General features: G+C 37.7%; 1 protein-coding gene and 1 long non-coding RNA gene across 6 annotated transcripts in view; one reads left to right on the top strand and one right to left on the bottom strand.

Moving 5' to 3' along the window:
• LOC110442790 (fibroblast growth factor receptor 4-like) overlaps nucleotides 1-20785 on the top strand; it is a 120461-nt gene that overhangs the window by 82525 nt on the left and 17151 nt on the right. For all 5 annotated transcript variants that reach the window (XM_021486572.1, XM_021486571.1, XM_021486575.1 and 2 more), the window contains one exon: nucleotides 20511-20674. In XM_021486572.1, the coding sequence (XP_021342247.1) occupies nucleotides 20511-20674 (164 nt within the window). The remainder of the gene's footprint in view (nucleotides 1-20510; nucleotides 20675-20785) is intronic.
• LOC110442791 lies at nucleotides 17144-20251 on the bottom strand. Its single transcript, XR_002462050.1, has 3 exons — nucleotides 20212-20251; nucleotides 19774-19920; nucleotides 17144-19537 (listed from the first exon to the last, which is right to left on the bottom strand). It is a non-coding gene; the product is annotated as an uncharacterized LOC110442791 (long non-coding RNA).

Here is a 20785-nt window from a genome sequence, read left to right as displayed (position 1 = left end):
CCCCTTTAACTCCCTTCACTAGACTTGTCCCCCCTTTGTCTCCCTTCACTAGACTTGTCCCCCCCTTTGTCTCCCTTCACTAGAGTTGTCTCCCCTTTAACTCCCTTCACTAGACTTGTCCCCCCTTTGTCTCCCTTCACTAGACTTGTCCCCCCCTTTGTCTCCCTTCACTAGAGTTGTCTCCCCTTTAACTCCCTTCACTAGACTTGTCCCCCCTTTGTCTCCCTTCACTAGACTTGTCCCCCCCTTTGTCTCCCTTCACTAGAGTTGTCTCCCCTTTAACTCCCTTCACTAGACTTGTCCCCCCTTTGTCTCCCTTCACTAGACTTGTCCCCCCCTTTGTCTCCCTTCACTAGAGTTGTCTCCCCTTTAACTCCCTTCACTAGACTTGTCCCCCCTTTGTCTCCCTTCACTAGACTTGTCCCCCCCTTTGTCTCCCTTCACTAGAGTTGTCTCCCCTTTAACTCCCTTCACTAGACTTGTCCCCCCTTTGTCTCCCTTCACTAGACTTGTCCCCCCCTTTGTCTCCCTTCACTAGAGTTGTCTCCCCTTTAACTCCCTTCACTAGACTTGTCCCCCCTTTGTCTCCCTTCACTAGACTTGTCCCCCCCTTTGTCTCCCTTCACTAGAGTTGTCTCCCCTTTAACTCCCTTCACTAGAGTTGTATCTCCTTTAAATCCCTTCACTAGAGTTGTCTCCCCTTTGTGTAGTTCCATGACAGGTAGAGAATCTGTTGGTATCTCGTGAGTGCAGTTGATAATTTATGTTTTACTGATTGAACTGACAACAGGATGACTCAGTGATGTTTTGATATACTCAGTGATAAACATGTTATCACCTACCTTGTGGGTCCTGCTAATAGCTTCAGTCAGAAAAAGCTGTTATCAAAATCCTTACTTTAGTTCAAAATATAATTAAATTTCAGCCAAAAGAAAATAGTCATTTCTTCACCTATGTTTTCAGGACAGAAGCTAAGTTGATGAACGCTTGAAAATTTTAATTTATAATTAGTAAGATAATATTCATATACCAGGTAAGTATAATGGTGGTTAGTGATCTGTTGTGTTGATCACATTACAAGTTATAATCAGATACCCAAAGGATCTTAAATTTAAATATCAAATTGAATAACTTCCTAAAAATGAAATAATTTAAGTTTTAAAGAAATCATCATTAAGCATTTCATTAGAAAAACACTTCAGATTTTAATTTAAAAGATTTTCTATTCCACTCCTACACCTAGAGATTAAGGACACACTCTTATCGTACAGAAAAGCTCAGCTATGCATTAGGTATCAGATAAAGTTTTATAGATTAATTTATATACATACGCTACAGAAACATAGACCGTTTTGTGTATTAGAAAGAACACATTTTTCCATTTCTAAGTTTTATTTTAAGAAGTCCAAAAGGAAGATAACAGTTGTATTTGTCCTATTTCACACCATAAAATCTGAAAATGGCGAATGAGGAAGAAATAAAAAAAATGTGATAAAAATGCTGGAATTAGATGCGGGAACATGTACATTTCTGCTGTAGTTATCGCTGTGCCAAACATGAAAGATAGAAACACGTAGAAACTTAAACCCAGCATCACCAGAAACGCCTCTTTCAAGATCTCAAAAGTTGGAGGAAAAGAAATTAAGTTGAGTTAAGTAATCATTACTGTGTATCAGAGCCGGCATCTTATCAGTGTTTGGCAGGGATGGGGACCTGAGTGCTTTTCTTTGTAAGTGTCATTCTACCAACAAATCTAATGCTGTCTATATCACTGCCTTTCAGGCCAGCACTTTTGGAGGGTAGCGCCCACCACTGCATCACTGGTCGACATTTTTCATGTAGTTTTCAAACATGCTCTTGTTGCCTCTGATACTGGTTTTGTTGGTCATCGTCTTCATTGTATTCCTGTATTCCATTCATTGTGCCATTGATGCTATGGTTACAGAAAATTGCCAGATGTCATCAGCTGTTTAAATAATTATCTTGATGTCATGGTTACAGATTTTGTTAGCCATCATCAGAAGATCTAACTTTGTTTCCATTGGATCATAGTTCTGTTACCCATCATTAGTAGACCTAACTTTGTTTCCATTGGATCATAGTTCTGTTACCCATCATTAGTAGATCTAACTTTGTTTCCATGGGTACATAGTTTTGTTACCCATCATTAGTAGATTTAACTTTGTTTCCATGGGTACATAGTTTTGTTACCCATCATTAGTTGATCTAACTTTGTTTCCATTGGATCATAGTTCTGTTACCCATCATTAGTAGACCTAATTTTGTTTACATTGGATAATAGATCTGTTACCCATCATTAGTTGATCTAACTTTGTTTCCATTGGATCATAGTTTTTACCCATCATTAGTAGACCTAACTTTGTTTCCATGGGTACATACTTTTGTTACCCATCATTAGTTGATCTAACTTTGTTTCCATGGACACATAGTTTTGTTACCCATCATTAGTTGATCTAACTTTGTTTCCATTGGATCATAGTTCTGTTACCCATCATTAGTAGATCTAATTTTGTTTACATTGGATAATAGATCTGTTACCCATCATTAGTTGATCTAACTTTGTTTCCATTGGATCATAGTTTTTACCCATCATTAGTAGACCTAACTTTGTTTCCATGGGTACATACTTTTGTTACCCATCATTAGTTGATCTAACTTTGTTTCCATGGACACATAGTTTTGTTACCCATCATTAGTTGATCTAACTTTGTTTCCATTGGATCATAGTTCTGTTACCCATCATTAGTAGATCTAACTTTGTTTCCATGGGTAGATAGTTCTGTTACCCATCATTAGTAGATCTAACTTTGTTTCCATGGGTACATAGTTCTGTTACCCATCATTAGTAGATCTAACTTTGTTTCCATGGGTACATAGTTCTGTTACCCATCATTAGTAGATCTAACTTTGTTTCCATGGGTACATAGTTCTGTTACCCATCATTAGTAGATCTAACTTTGTTTCCATGGGTACATAGTTCTGTTACCCATCATTAGTAGATCTAACTTTGTTTCCATGGGTACATAGTTCTGTTACCCATCATTAGTAGATCTAACTTTGTTTCCATGGGTACATAGTTCTGTTACCCATCATTAGTAGATCTAACTTTGTTTCCATGGGTACATAGTTCTGTTACCCATCATTAGTAGATCTAACTTTGTTTCCATTGGATCATAGTTTTGTTACCCATCATTAGTAGATCTAACTTTGTTTCCATTGGATCATAGTTTTGTTACCCATCATTAGTAGATCTAACTTTGTTTCCATTGGATCATAGTTTTGTTACCCATCATTAGTAGATCTAACTTTGTTTCCATTGGATCATAGTTTTGTTACCCATCATTAGTAGATCTAACTTTGTTTCCATTGGATCATAGTTTTGTTACCCATCATTAGTAGATCTAACTTTGTTTCCATTGGATCATAGTTTTGTTACCCATCATTAGTAGATCTAACTTTGTTTCCATTGGATCATAGTTTTGTTACCCATCATTAGTAGATCTAACTTTGTTTCCATTGGATCATAGTTTTGTTACCCATCATTAGTAGATCTAACTTTGTTTCCATTGGATCATAGTTCTGTTACCCATCATTAGTAGATCTAACTTTGTTTCCATGGGTACATAGTTTTGTTACCCATCATTAGTAGATCTAACTTTGTTTCCATGGGTACATAGTTCTGTTACCCATCATTAGTAGATCTAACTTTGTTTCCATGGGTACATAGTTTTGTTACCCATCATTAGTAGATCTAACTTTGTTTCCATGGGTACATAGTTCTGTTACCCATCATTAGTAGATCTAACTTTGTTTCCATGGGTACATAGTTTTGTTACCCATCATTAGTAGATCTAACTTTGTTTCCATGGGTACATAGTTCTGTTACCCATCATTAGTAGATCTAACTTTGTTTCCATGGGTACATAGTTTTGTTACCCATCATTAGTAGATCTAACTTTGTTTCCATGGGTACATAGTTCTGTTACCCATCATTAGTAGATCTAACTTTGTTTCCATGGGTACATAGTTTTGTTACCCATCATTAGTAGATCTAACTTTGTTTCCATGGGTACATAGTTCTGTTACCCATCATTAGTAGATCTAACTTTGTTTCCATGGGTACATAGTTCTGTTACCCATCATTAGTAGATCTAACTTTGTTTCCATGGGTACATAGTTTTGTTACCCATCATTAGTAGATCTAACTTTGTTTCCATGGGTACATAGTTCTGTTACCCATCATTAGTAGATCTAACTTTGTTTCCATGGGTACATAGTTTTGTTACCCATCATTAGTAGATCTAACTTTGTTTCCATGGGTACATAGTTCTGTTACCCATCATTAGTAGATCTAACTTTGTTTCCATGGGTACATAGTTTTGTTACCCATCATTAGTAGATCTAACTTTGTTTCCATGGGTACATAGTTCTGTTACCCATCATTAGTAGATCTAACTTTGTTTCCATGGGTACATAGTTTTGTTACCCATCATTAGTAGATCTAACTTTGTTTCCATGGGTACATAGTTCTGTTACCCATCATTAGTAGATCTAACTATGTTTCCATGGGTACATAGTTTTGTTACCCATCATTAGTAGATCTAACTTTGTTTCCATGGGTACATAGTTCTGTTACCCATCATTAGTAGATCTAACTATGTTTCCATGGGTACATAGTTTTGTTACCCATCATTAGTAGATCTAACTTTGTTTCCATGGGTACATAGTTCTGTTACCCATCATTAGTAGATCTAACTATGTTTCCATGGGTACATAGTTTTGTTACCCATCATTAGTAGATCTAACTTTGTTTCCATGGGTACATAGTTCTGTTACCCATCATTAGTAGATCTAACTATGTTTCCATGGGTACATAGTTTTGTTACCCATCATTAGTAGATCTAACTTTGTTTCCATGGGTACATAGTTCTGTTACCCATCATTAGTAGATCTAACTATGTTTCCATGGGTACATAGTTTTGTTACCCATCATTAGTAGATCTAACTTTGTTTCCATGGGTACATAGTTCTGTTACCCATCATTAGTAGATCTAACTATGTTTCCATGGGTACATAGTTTTGTTACCCATCATTAGTAGATCTAACTTTGTTTCCATGGGTACATAGTTCTGTTACCCATCATTAGTAGATCTAACTATGTTTCCATGGGTACATAGTTTTGTTACCCATCATTAGTAGATCTAACTTTGTTTCCATGGGTACATAGTTCTGTTACCCATCATTAGTAGATCTAACTATGTTTCCATGGGTACATAGTTTTGTTACCCATCATTAGTAGATCTAACTTTGTTTCCATGGGTACATAGTTCTGTTACCCATCATTAGTAGATCTAACTATGTTTCCATGGGTACATAGTTTTGTTACCCATCATTAGTAGATCTAACTTTGTTTCCATGGGTACATAGTTCTGTTACCCATCATTAGTAGATCTAACTATGTTTCCATGGGTACATAGTTTTGTTACCCATCATTAGTAGATCTAACTTTGTTTCCATGGGTACATAGTTCTGTTACCCATCATTAGTAGATCTAACTATGTTTCCATGGGTACATAGTTTTGTTACCCATCATTAGTAGATCTAACTTTGTTTCCATGGGTACATAGTTCTGTTACCCATCATTAGTAGATCTAACTATGTTTCCATGGGTACATAGTTTTGTTACCCATCATTAGTAGATCTAACTTTGTTTCCATGGGTACATAGTTCTGTTACCCATCATTAGTAGATCTAACTATGTTTCCATGGGTACATAGTTTTGTTACCCATCATTAGTAGATCTAACTTTGTTTCCATGGGTACATAGTTCTGTTACCCATCATTAGTAGATCTAACTATGTTTCCATGGGTACATAGTTTTGTTACCCATCATTAGTAGATCTAACTTTGTTTCCATGGGTACATAGTTCTGTTACCCATCATTAGTAGATCTAACTATGTTTCCATGGGTACATAGTTTTGTTACCCATCATTAGTAGATCTAACTTTGTTTCCATGGGTACATAGTTCTGTTACCCATCATTAGTAGATCTAACTATGTTTCCATGGGTACATAGTTTTGTTACCCATCATTAGTAGATCTAACTTTGTTTCCATGGGTACATAGTTCTGTTACCCATCATTAGTAGATCTAACTATGTTTCCATGGGTACATAGTTTTGTTACCCATCATCAGAAGATCTAACTTTGTTTCCATGGGTACATAGTTTTGTTACCCATCATCAGAAGATCTAACTTTGTTTCCATGGGTACATAGTTTTGTTACCAATCATTAGTAGATCTAACTTGGTTTCCAAGGGTACAAAGTTTTGTAAGCATTGATCAGTATACTAAAAGTTTGTTTTCCATGATTATTGAATTGGGTTAGCAAGCATCAGTATCGTTATTTTGGTTTTCATCGTTTCTAAGGCTTTTCCAGAGAATAAAAATATGTTGTCAGCTATCATAAAATTATTTGTGTACAAGTTCTTGTTGCCATAGCTACAGAATCTGGTTTGCTGTTTACTGTATATTTCTGTTTACATGGTTATGTGATCTGTCGTCTTTATTGTATGTATTTATTGAGCGTGTCACCCAGACACACATCTTTGTCGTCGGAAGGAAATAAAACCTGGATAGGATTTGTTATGCAATGTCAATCTTGCCATACCTGATACCTTTGATACAAAGAGGTATGGCGGAAAACTGCCCGTATTTCCCTAAGTCGGCATTTATGAAAACGGGAAAACAAATTAAGGAATAAAACATTTCGTGTATCAAAAATGCATTCAAAAGATATAGAACCAATTGAATATGAGTTTTTAAACTGCTGAGAAATTAGGTATTGCTAATATGATACTGCAAATATAGCCATATACACTATATCTATGAAAGTGATGGGGTTTCCCGGACTTAAAAAATACTTTCAACACTTTCCCATCTGAGGACCAACTTTTGAATATTTTTTTTGTGACCGTGATGTAATATGTAAAAACAAATCGTCTTACGGAAAAGTGGTCCTCCTTTCGGAAAGTGCTCAAATAATGAAAAACAGGGTTGATCAAGTTTCTCTAAACTGCGACAGGTGTTTCTCAGGTTAAGTCAGTTTGTAATTTGTTTACATTTTAATAACATACCTATTGATTTATCAGTTTTGTAAGTAATAATTTCGTTACTATTTAGTGTGACATGCGGATTATCGCCCGAGACCGGATACTTTCTCAGAACTCATTCTGAATGCTACCGTTTTACCGAATGCAGGTAATAGTGATGAAAATTAAATCCGTTCAAAACTGTTTCGTATAGATTGCACGATCTTGTATTACATATAAGCGTATAATTTGTTATAAATCAATATAAAAAACGTGAAATAAGCATTGTGTTGAGTCTTTATCGTTAAATGCATGTATTAATACCCATGGCCTTAAATTCGTCTGTTTACAATAATCTATTCTTAGACACAGGATTCTGATATAGCTACGTATACCTGTATAAAAATACCTGAGGACGCATCATAACAGTGCACGGTTGGATGCGCGCACGAGCGTAACATAACTTTGGGGAAATAGGCATAGCAACCCGCCATACCTCTTTGGGAAAAAAGGAAAAGGGGAAAAAGATGAACCATTCAATAAATAGAAGAGCCAGAATTGGCCAGTCACCTCCAATGTTACAATATCATGGTGTCCTATTTACAGTTATCTTATTGTCTGTGTCCCTACAGTTCCTTTATTTTTCATTTTAGTGAATTACAACCTTGAGTTTACTCTACGACCTTGAGTGTAGGGTCTCACAGTACTGTACAATCTTGAGTGTATTCTACGACCTTGAGTGTAGGGTCTCACAGTACTGTACGTTCTTGAGTGTACTCTACAACCTTGAGTGTAGGGTCTCACAGTACTGTACAATCTTGAGTGTACTCTACGACCTTGAGTGTAGGGTCTCATAGTGCTGTACGATCTTGAGTGTACTCTATGACCTTGAGTGTAGGGTTTCATAGTACTGTACGATCTTGAGTGTACTCTACGACCTTGAGTGTACTCTATGACCTTGAGTGTAGGGTCTCATAGTACTGTACGATCTTGAGTGTACTCTACAACCTTGAGTGTAGGGTCTCATAGTACTGTACGATCTTGAGTGTACTCTACGACCTTGAGTGTAGGGTCTCACAGTACTGTACGATCTTGAGTGTAGAGTCTCACAGTACCGTACGATGTACAATCTTGAGTGTACTCTATGACCTTGAGTGTAGGGTCTCATAGTACTGTACAACCTTTTACTGTATGACCTTGAGTAAACTATACAACCTTCAGTGTACTGTACCTTGAGTGTAGGATCTAGAATAATGATACATTCTTTCAGTCACATCTCTGACTGTACTGTGTATACTAGACCCTTGACTCATTTTCATTGATTGTCTACAGTGACAACACTCACCGGGGTACTGGACTGTACAACCAGTCTACAGTAACAACAATCATGGGGGTACTGGACTGTACAACCAGTCTACAGTAACAACAATCACGGGGGTACTGGACTGTACAACCAGTCTACAGTAACAACAATCACCGGGGTACTGGGCGGGTGGGAGGGCGGACGGGCAAACGATGTCCGCTCGATATCTCGAGTAATTATTAACGGATTAACTTCAAACTTCACAACAAGGTTAATTACCATGAAACCTCGGACAAGGTCGATAACCGACATGATCCGACCATAATTTGTGGAGTAATGCCCCTTTATGGACTTGCCGAAACAGTGTCCGCGATATCTCGAGTAATTATGAACGGATTAACTTCAAACTTCACAACAAGGTTAATTACCATGAAACCTCGGACAAGGTCGATAACCGACATGATCCGACCATAATTTGTGGAGTAATGCCCCTTTATGGACTTGCCGAAACAGTGTCCGCTCGATATCTCGAGCAATTATTAACGGATTAACTTCAAACTACACAACAAGGTTAATTACCATGAAAGCTTGGACAAGTTCGATAACCGCCATTATCCGACCATAATTTGTGGAGTAATGCCCCTTTATGGACTTGCCGAAACAGTGTCCGCTCGATATCTCGAGCAATTATTAACGGATTAACTTCAAACTACACAACAAGGTTAATTACCATGAAAGCTTGGACAAGTTCGATAACCGCCATTATCCGACCATAATTTGTGGAGTTATGCTCCTTTATGGATTTGCCGAAACAGTGTCCGCTCGATATCTCGAGTAATTATTTACGGATTAACTTCAAACTTCACAACAAGGTTAATTACCATGAAACCTCGGACAAGGTCGATAACCGCCATTATCCGACCATAATTTGTGGAGTTATGCCCCTTTATGGATTTGCCAAAACAGTGTCCGCTCGATATCTCGAGTAATTATTTACGGATTAACTTCAAACTTCACAACAAGGTTAATTACCATGAAACCTCGGACAAGGTCGATAACCGACATGATCCGACCATAATTTGTGGAGTAATGCCCCTTTATGGACTTGCCGAAACAGTGTCCGCGATATCTCGAGTAATTATGAACGGATTAACTTCAAACTTCACAACAAGGTTAATTACCATGAAACCACGGACAAGTTTGATAACGATTATCCGACCGTAATTACTGGAGTTATTACCCTTGGTTTCATTAATGCGATGCATGCATTCCACGATGTTGTATTGCACTCATTGATCTACCAGTTATGTTGAATGATTTCTCTTTTAATATTAATTACTCACAAATACTTCATATATTTCAATCATACAAACAACTGCTCATTCAATGTGTGACGGGCGTATTATATACCGCTCGCGGTAACCTTGTTTTTCATGAAGACATAGTTTAGGTCCTGTTTTACTGTGCTTTAGTGTGGTCCTCACACAATTATCTGTCGTGTTGTTTCAGGTTGCCACACACCCTCAACCATGAAATCATCAGCTTTACGCTGATGTCCCTGTTGTATGTCAGCTGTCAGTACAATAGCTGTCATGGTCCACTAGTTATTGTTTTGTGAACTATGGTAGGGTCTTGCTTTCTGTTTTATGAATAAAGTTATTGATAGAACCTTTCTTTACTTTTTGATTGAACACTTTTTTTTCTTCAAGAATTTCTGTGTAATTTTATATCAAGTATTATGATCGATTGATATTATTTAGAGGAAAGGATAAAAAAGAAGTTCAAACACTGTCTTGCCAATTTTGACTACATTTTCGATTTTCAAACTTCTTTAAAAATTTAATTAGTGACAGCTGTCAGGTTTCTACCCAAGTGATTGTTCATTTACATTGGTATTTGATTTCTAATGTGTACACTGAGTATTTAAGGTGACATAAACAAGCAGTAATTTCATCCATAGCTGTCATGTGATAAACAATAGCTATATAATTATTTAAGTCTTACAGAAGATGAGCTGAACCAACACTTACATAAGCATTAAAGCATGCTGTGTTTCAAATTCCTTAACATGTTGTACATGTAGGTTGTGATCTAGTGCCTATGCTCACCTCTGACTTTGGATCTCCCTATAGTTGAAGGTGATGTGCCTTAGAAATGGGTGTAACTATAAAATATTTTTTGAGTGACATTGACAGTAACACTTTGTCCTTTGACCTAAAGGGGCGGGGCCAATTAAAGTAAAAAGGGGGTAATGTTTAAGAGAGGTAATCCTTTGGTATGGGTTGGGAGATTTTTACCTAATTACGTAAAAAATATCCTTTTACAAAGAAGACTCTGATATTTAAAAGAATACCTAGGTACCGAAGGTGAGATTTTATTACCTGCTTTGGTATAGAGCATCGTTTGGACAAGGAAACAAGAGAGGTGGGGCACAGATAAGGGGTCTGAAAGTTGAAATAGAATAGAATTTGATAACGGCCAACTTAGGATTTTAGATCTGAGGAAGAATGGTAATTATTTTAAGGCCCTGTATTACAGTGCTAGGTTTCTGCCTGTTCTTCTTTGCTGTTTTGAGATTCGTGGATCATATTCAACATGACACAAGTAAAGACCAGCTAGGTAACTTCACTGTCATTCAATTGTTTTACAATTTTCTATTGGTCAATTCTTTTTCCATAATCTAAGTCCAATTGCCTGTTCTTGATTATTTCTTTTGGTCAAATTTCATTTCTCAAGCTTATGGTCAGGTCATGATAATACTGTTTCAGAATTCGTTTTGGTTCCATGAAGGTTAGGCTAACAAATTTAAGTATAAGACACAGATGCAAGGGTGTCTTTATGGTATAGCAGGTTTGTTCTGTAATTTACTGTTTGTAAAGAACATAAAAACTACATAACTTTGTTGCCTATATTTCTTTTGAAGGTGAAAAACACATGGTTTATTCTATGTATGTATTATATTTTTAAGAAATAATAAAAAAACAACCCGACAGACCTATATGAAACCTTGCTATTGACAGATAGGATAGAAAGTGGCTCAAAAAATCAATGCTTTCTTAGCTTGGAGGTATAGGATCACAGAGAGCAGACGGCACAGAGAGCAGACGGCAGAATTTCTCGTAATATGGATTTGACGATGCTCTGTCATACACAGTTGACATTTTGCATGAGCTTCGAATGTCATTTCATCTCATCAACAGGTTTTCAAAATAGTCGATTTAGACCGTTTTTAATGGCTCCTGCTGTGTTTCCTTTTAAACTGCTGCGTCAAATTTCTAGAATTAGATGGCAGAGAAAGTGCAATCTTTCGGTTGAAATGGAACACAGAGGGCCAGGTTTTAATGCGATAGTGATGTCATCATTTGCTCTTTTCTGTTCTTCTCAATCTTGTTGGCTTTTGATTCTGATCTTGGTCGATTTCGTGTCAAATATTGCAATTATTTGATGGAAACTCCATCTTGCTCTTGACTTGTGTCTGGCCTGAAAACAGGAAAAGTTACAACCGAAAATTGTTATATTGATTTAGGGAAGACAGCTAGCGATAAGAAAGCGCAAAGTGTCACCATGTCAAGAAAAATTTCATTCTTAAGGTAATTATGTGTCATCGCATCACCGGTATCTGTACTTATCCGCGGCGTAAATAAAAACCTAGGGTAGACTTTATATTCATGGCTTGTTTTGGGTTCCAGACAAACGGCAGTATATCTGATGTCAGAATCCCGAAAAAAGAACATTTTACGTAATAGTATGTCAGAAATATATTGTAATCCCCATCTTTGCATAGAGTATGTAAATTAAGTATATCCTATTGCCAATTTATTCACTGGGGAATAAGGGAATTTGAATGTGGCATAAATTACATTTTTCAATACAATATTACCTATACAACATTTCTCCAACAAGAAAATACATTTTTCATTTTCGTTTATCAAGCAATCAAGGCAGATTTTATTCAGAAATCATTTCACAGTCATATCTATTTCACTTCAGAAGATAGTGCCCAATATTGGGAGGGCAAAGTAAAGCAGGCATGGGAGCGAGGGATGTAAACATTTCTGTTTCTCTGTTTCATTTAACAGCTACTCTTAAGAGACTCAAGATTCACCTATAATGATAACAGTAAGATTTAAATCAAATATTGAACTTGTGCAAGGACCATTGATTTTCTTTATTTTCATCCTACCATTCCCCCTGTCTTTACTATGTCTCTCCTTCGAATGAAGGGAGACATATTGTATTAGTACTGGTTTTTCTGGTTCTTCTGGTTCTTCTAATCACTACTTGTCTGGACCATTAATTTTAAACCGTTAAAGATATCTTGATGAAACTTGGGGTATGCCTGCCTCACCCACAGAAAGTGTGCAGTGCACTGCAATTATGTCACTGTGACCTTCACCTCAAGGTCAAAGGTGAAATAAGTGCAACATTTTCAGTAAATTCTTGTCCGGCCCGTAAATTTTAAACCGTTAAAGATATCTTAATCGAACTTTCAGTATACCTGCATCATACACAGAAGGTGTGCAGTGCACTGGAATAAGATCTCGTACCCCACTATATACAGAGTTATGGCTCTTTGTTTATTTTGAATACCGAAGTTTGTCTGGAGCATAAGTTCCATGTTGTTTCACCAACGTTGAACAAACTTACCATATTGATGTTTCTTGGGAAGGCGGGATCTCTCGCACTGAAATCGGGTCTTGTGCCCTACTAAATACAGAGTTATGGCCCTTTGTTTATTTTTTTTATCAAATTTTATTCACAGCATAACTTCCATGTTATTTCACCTACATTGACCAAACTTGCTATAGTTATGCAGGGCTCACCCTGAACCAACACTTCGAAATAAAACGGGAGCACATCACGTAGCGCAACTTGGTCATTCCCGTGTTGTGATTGGCATCTAATATAAGCGACCGTCGAAGACATTCTGAACGGTTTGCTGTTCAGAAAACTGCATGACTGCGATGCTAAATAACTTTTCTCAACCTCTTCAAATTCTCAAACGTCTAACCACGAAAGTACATTGATACGATATCTCGTTTGAAGTGATCTGAAAGGCACTTTGACATGGTGTTTCAAGGCAATACTATATCGGACGCATTTATGCTTGCTACGGTACTGGAAAAGGTGAATGAAGACCATGCACACTTATTCAAATATATTAACCCATACATGTTGGATGCAGTATTTGTAACAAGGTGATCAGATCGGCTTACGGCGCCGCCAAATGTACGTGTGCGAATCCACCTATGTGGGACTGGCTTATCAGACTGTTTTCTCAACGTCAATGGGTCATCCAATTAACTTGACCCCACTGTCCATTAATGTACACGAATTATAACACCTGTTGCCATCTGAAGCTTGATATTTGACTTCACAACTTAGACAAAAGCATTAATCAACTCGCAGCCGTACAGCGCGCGCTGATCTGTGACGGCCTTGATTATGTTTACGCAATCAGCGTCAGCCACAATATACACACATGGGTAGACAGATCGTTCTCTTGGACAAAGATATAGATTTTCCCCATTTTTAAAAAATTAGTAGTCAATTTAGTAGCCACATCGTATTTTTTGTAGCCAATAAAAAATAAAAGTAGCCATTTCTGACAGTGTTAGCCCTGTTATGTATCTTGAGAAGTAGGAGTGTTGCATTTAAAAATGGTCTCATGCCCCACTATATAAAGAGATATGGCCCTTTGTTAATTTTTTATACCAAAGTTTGTCTGCAGCATAAGTTCCATGTTATTTCTCCTACATTGCAGGATAATTTAAAAGTGACATGGTTTAGAGTGTACATACCTTAACATTGATGTGACCTTTCTATTCTTCCAAATATTGGCATATTGGCTAATGAGGGGAGACATATGTTTTTGTTCACAAAAACAAATTTCTAGTTCTTCCTACCATTCCCCCTGTCTTTATTCTTCCTACCATTCCCCCTGTCTTTATCTTCCTACCATTCCCCCTGTCTTTATTCGTCCTACCATTCCCCCTGTCTTTATGGATGGTCACCTTTATTAAATCAGGTTTATTTTCGCAATATGAAAATGTCAAATTTAACACTACGGTGATCAGTAACAAATGTAAATTTGTAATTAGTGACCATATTATTCATGACTATGATGTCATCACATTCTCGACAGGGCAGAAATTGTCCCAATATTGAAACGTGTTCAATTGGAAATGTCAAGTCTTGTTATCACTGTCATGTTGTTTGGTGCATATAATTCATAATTTCATGATTTACAATGATGGGTGTCAGCTGAATTTCAAACCTCATGATATCAAGTTGCCCATGTCATAATGTTGGTTCTGCTCTATTTTGGTATTCTCAATGTTTGGTTTTCCCTTCCCCTTCCATCAAGCCTTTCAGCTTTTACTCATTTGAAACACACAATAGTTTTATCAGAAGGTATATGCTACATTTACATTTACATCCCCCCCCCCAAACACACCCACACACCCACACACACACACACACACACACACCCAACCCACCCACAACATTAGTCAATGCAATTGCATGTATAAAAGAAATGACGCTAGAAAAGGGAGACAACTATGAAATCTTTAAATATTCTACATTGTTTACATAGAATCCATGAGATGCCCAGAAAATGCCGGCTTACACCAATGTTATTTGAAAAGGTCACTTGTAATTGGAATCAGGCGTGAGTCTAATGGGCGGCCTACAAATATGATGGAACAGAATGCAGGCAGGCACCGATAAATATGTCACGTTATATAAGCTGATGAGGTATGATCAGTATTTGTGTACTGTAAACATATACAAGGTCATTTGTGTTTTTCAGGTAGAAAATTGGCTGTTTTAGTTCCAAACAGGAAAAGCACACCATTTGTGCATCATTTATTTTGAAACTATTTACTGGTACAAACGTTTGTGGTCAGTAGGCTACGATGAAAAAAATAGGAATTTGTACGAAGTTTGATGTACCAGAATTCCTTGCTCCACATGATGATTAAAATCACTCTGTGCACTTAGCACATCAAAAACATGAATGAGGATGAATTAACTTGAATTGAATCTATTATTCCACACGTAATGGTTTCGTAATATAATCAATCATCGAAACCAAAAAGTTTGAAAACAGATAATAAAATCGGAAGTTGAAACAATAAAATTTTTATAAAAAAAATGCTAGCTTTGTATTGGCCATACCTGTGTGCGATCGATATATGTCCGGCATGTGCCTGTAATATCTACCTTACCGTGCCTGTAATATCTACCTTACCGTGCCATCCATGATACATGACTTGGTCCAGATCCGCCATAGTCAAATTAATAAGTTTGACATTATTTCATGTTAGTGTTCATAATTCAGACTTCACTTGTAAATACTGATCAGTGTGAAATACGTGTGTATTATGTGAACATCCTACCTGATGTCAACAACCCACGACTAATATCAGCCCTCGGGTTGACCCACCAAATATCAGCCTTCAGGATCTGGAGATATTGGCAATTAGCTTATAAACTTTGTGCATCATAGAATAAACTTTCTACATCAAACCTATTTAAAATGGAATCTGGCGATGGAGAGATTATACAAATTATTGAACCTAATTGCACGCATTTAAGAAACCCTAGACTTTTGTGCTATACTTTAGAGGACTATAAAGACAAGCCTGATAATTGACTATAGTTAGATATCTCTGAAGTTTGTGAATGTCATTTAGAGCATTATGCTCCTCCTGGATACATTTCATCTGATTGATCACCAGTATAAGAACAACAAAATAAATGACAGTTCTCGGTGAGAAATGGTGCGATTCTAGACCATTTTTGTAGCGTGATGTATATCATAGTCCTACAGTTTAATTGAAGAGTTTATAAGAGGAAAAATAATGACATAAATTTACCACTATCTAGGTGATCAATTTAAAAGTTATATAACCATGGTGACAAAAAAATAATAGAGTTTGGTGTCATTAAATTGATTTAAATCATGGTTAGTGATGATGTATGTTTCATTACATTCCACAAAAAAGGTTCTTATCTGCCTAGCTGATAAAATATATTAAGATACCGTTACTCTGTATTGAATTATGCCCACAATGAACACATTTTTAGGTGCCATTTTACTGTAGTTAACTACCGATATTTCTTACAATCCAAGAGCTTGATATGACTGAGTCACGAATAATTCTTACTGTTGTTTCCCTCTTTTCTCTATGATAGCACATAATCAATGTTGTCGCTCTTAATTTTGTGACATTACAAGCATTGTCACACCCAAATCTACAACCCTGTACCAGTGACATATCACGCCTAATTCTATGTCACTGTACCTATGACATGTCACATCTAATTATACGACACTGTACCTGTGACATATCGCACCTAATTCTACGACACTGTACCAGTGACATGTCATACCTAATTCTACGACAATGTACCTGTGACATGTCACATCTAATTCTACGACACTGTACATGTGACATGTCATACCTAATTCTACGACACTGTACATGTGACATGTCACACCTAATTCTATGTCACTGTACCTATGACATGTCACGCCTAATTCTACGACACTGTACCTGTGACAATTCACGCCTAATTCTATGACACTGTACCTGTGACATGTCACGCCTTATTCTATGACACTGTACCTGTGACATGTCACACCTAATTCTACGACACTGTACCTGTGACATGTCACACCTAATTCTACGACACTGTACCTGTGATACACACCTCCTTCCTATGTGTTGAAGGCTGTATGTTACCTTACTGTGATACACACCTCCTCCCTATGTGTTAAAGGCTGTATGTTACCTTACTGTGATACACACCTCCTCCCTATGTGTTAAAGGCTGTATGTTACCTTACTGTGATACACACCTCCTCCCTATGTGTTAAAGGCTGTATGTTACCTTACTGTGATACACACCTCCTCCCTATGTGTTAAAGGCTGTATGTTACCTTACTGTGATACACACCTCCTCCCTATGTGTTAAAGGCTGTATGTTACCTTACTGTGATACACACCTCCTCCCTATGTGTTAAAGGCTGTATGTTACCTTACTGTGATACACACCTCCTCCCTATGTGTTAAAGGCTGTATGTTACCTTACTGTGATACACACCTCCTCCCTATGTGTTAAAGGCTGTATGTTACCTTACTGTGATACACACCTCCTCCCTATGTGTTAAAGGCTGTATGTTACCTTACTGTGATACACACCTCCTCCCTATGTGTTAAAGGCTGTATGTTACCTTACTGTGATACACACCTCCTCCCTATGTGTTAAAGGCTGTATGTTACCTTACTGTGATACACACCTCCTCCCTATGTGTTAAAGGCTGTATGTTACCTTACTGTGATACACACCTCCTCCCTATGTGTTAAAGGCTGTATGTTACCTTACTGTGATACACACCTCCTCCCTATGTGTTAAAGGCTGTATGTTACCTTACTGTGATACACACCTCCTCCCTATGTGTTAAAGGCTGTATGTTACCTTACTGTGATACACACCTCCTCCCTATGTGTTAAAGGCTGTATGTTACCTTACTGTGATACACACCTCCTCCCTATGTGTTAAAGGCTGTATGTTACCTTACTGTGATACACACCTCCTCCCTATGTGTTAAAGGCTGTATGTTACCTTACTGTGATACACACCTCCTCCCTATGTGTTAAAGGCTGTATGTTACCTTACTGTGATACACACCTCCTCCCTATGTGTTAAAGGCTGTATGTTACCTTACTGTGATACACACCTCCTCCCTATGTGTTAAAGGCTGTATGTTACCTTACTGTGATACACACCTCCTCCCTATGTGTTAAAGGCTGTATGTTACCTTACTGTGATACACACCTCCTCCCTATGTGTTAAAGGCTGTATGTTACCTTACTGTGATACACACCTCCTCCCTATGTGTTAAAGGCTGTATGTTACCTTACTGTGATACACACCTCCTCCCTATGTGTTAAAGGCTGTATGTTACCTTACTGTGATACACACCTCCTCCCTATGTGTTAAAGGCTGTATGTTACCTTACTGTGATACACACCTCCTCCCTATGTGTTAAAGGCTGTATGTTACCTTACTGTGATACACACCTCCTCCCTATGTGTTAAAGGCTGTATGTTACCTTACTGTGATACACACCTCCTCCCTATGTGTTAAAGGCTGTATGTTACCTTACTGTGATACACACCTCCTCCCTATGTGTTAAAGGCTGTATGTTACCTTACTGTGATACACACCTCCTCCCTATGTGTTAAAGGCTGTATGTTACCTTACTGTGATACACACCTCCTCCCTATGTGTTAAAGGCTGTATGTTACCTTACTGTGATACACACCTCCTCCCTATGTGTTAAAGGCTGTATGTTACCTTACTGTGATACACACCTCCTCCCTATGTGTTAAAGGCTGTATGTTACCTTACTGTGATACACACCTCCTCCCTATGTGTTAAAGGCTGTATGTTACCTTACTGTGATACACACCTCCTCCCTATGTGTTAAAGGCTGTATGTTACCTTACTGTGATACACACCTCCTCCCTATGTGTTAAAGGCTGTATGTTACCTTACTGTGATACACACCTCCTCCCTATGTGTTAAAGGCTGTATGTTACCTTACTGTGATACACACCTCCTCCCTATGTGTTAAAGGCTGTATGTTACCTTACTGTGATACACACCTCCTCCCTATGTGTTAAAGGCTGTATGTTACCTTACTGTGATACACACCTCCTCCCTATGTGTTAAAGGCTGTATGTTACCTTACTGTGATACACACCTCCTCCCTATGTGTTAAAGGCTGTATGTTACCTTACTGTGATACACACCTCCTCCCTATGTGTTAAAGGCTGTATGTTACCTTACTGTGATACACACCTCCTCCCTATGTGTTAAAGGCTGTATGTTACCTTACTGTGATACACACCTCCTCCCTATGTGTTAAAGGCTGTATGTTACCTTACTGTGATACACACCTCCTCCCTATGTGTTAAAGGCTGTATGTTACCTTACTGTGATACACACCTCCTCCCTATGTGTTAAAGGCTGTATGTTACCTTACTGTGATACACACCTCCTCCCTATGTGTTAAAGGCTGTATGTTACCTTACTGTGATACACACCTCCTCCCTATGTGTTAAATGCTTTATGTTACCTTACTGTGATACACACCTCCTTCCTATGTGTTGAAGGCTGTATGTTACCTTACTGTGATACACACCTCCTCCCTATGTTTTAAAGGCTGTATGTTACCTTACTGTAATACACACCTCCTTACTGTGATACACACCTCCTCCCTATGCGTTAAAGGCTGTATGTTACCTTACTGTAATACACACCTCCTTACTGTGATACACACCTCCTCCCTATGTGTTAAAGGCTGTATGTTACCTTACTGTAATACACACCTCCTCCCTTTGTGTTAAAGGTTGTATGTTACCTTACTGTGATACACACCTCCTCCCTTTGTGTTAAAGGCTTTATGTTACCTTACTGTGATACACACCTCCTCTCTGAAACAATACTTACATAAATCTATAAACTGTCAGTTGTAAATGATAATTTGTACATCATTTATTGATAAAACTCGGGTAACTATAAATTGTTGGAAAAACATACTTTTATTTTGTTTTTTAAAGATCCTTAAAACAATAACATATATATAATGTAGGATGATAAAACATATAGCTTGAATATTATTTTAACCCTTTCACCCCTATGTAACTTTAATAAACTCTACCATAAATTGATCTGGCTATGTGTTAAAGGCTTTATGTTACCTTACTGTGATACACACCTCCTCCCTATGTGTTAAAGGCTGTATGTTACCTTACTGTGATAGACACCTCCTTCNTTCACCCCTATGTAACTTTAATAAACTCTACCATAAATTGATCTGGGTGGGTTCATTATGGTCTACAGTGGTGAAAGGGTAAAAGCAGTACGGTACTTGGAAATCCCACGTCAATAACTAATAGCTTTTGGCAATAAGGTACCATGTAAATTTCTTACTTTAGGTACTTTGTATATGATAGTTGGTATTATAGACTGTATATTTGATATAATAGACTGTATAAATGTTTTCTCTCTTTATAGCACCTTCCTGGCGCCAAGACTCAGCACCCTCTGCTAATGATGCCATTATAGCTAGGACAGAGGGCAGTAGTGTTCGTCTTAACTGTGGTGCCAATGGAAAACCCAGACCTACCATCGAGTGGTTCAAAAATGGGGAAAGATTTGATACCAAAGGAAGGAAAAAGGTAGGATTCCCACTAAAACTACTTGTCATATGTTTCACTCATCAGGTTTTTATACGCCCGTCGAAGACGGGGATGTATTATGTTATCACGTGAGCGGGCGGGCGGGCGGGC

This window comes from Mizuhopecten yessoensis, unplaced genomic scaffold (assembly GCF_002113885.1).
Source record: "Mizuhopecten yessoensis strain PY_sf001 unplaced genomic scaffold, ASM211388v2 scaffold716299, whole genome shotgun sequence".
NCBI lineage: Eukaryota > Metazoa > Mollusca > Bivalvia > Pectinida > Pectinidae > Mizuhopecten > Mizuhopecten yessoensis.
This window is presented reverse-complemented; position numbering and strand designations above follow the sequence as displayed.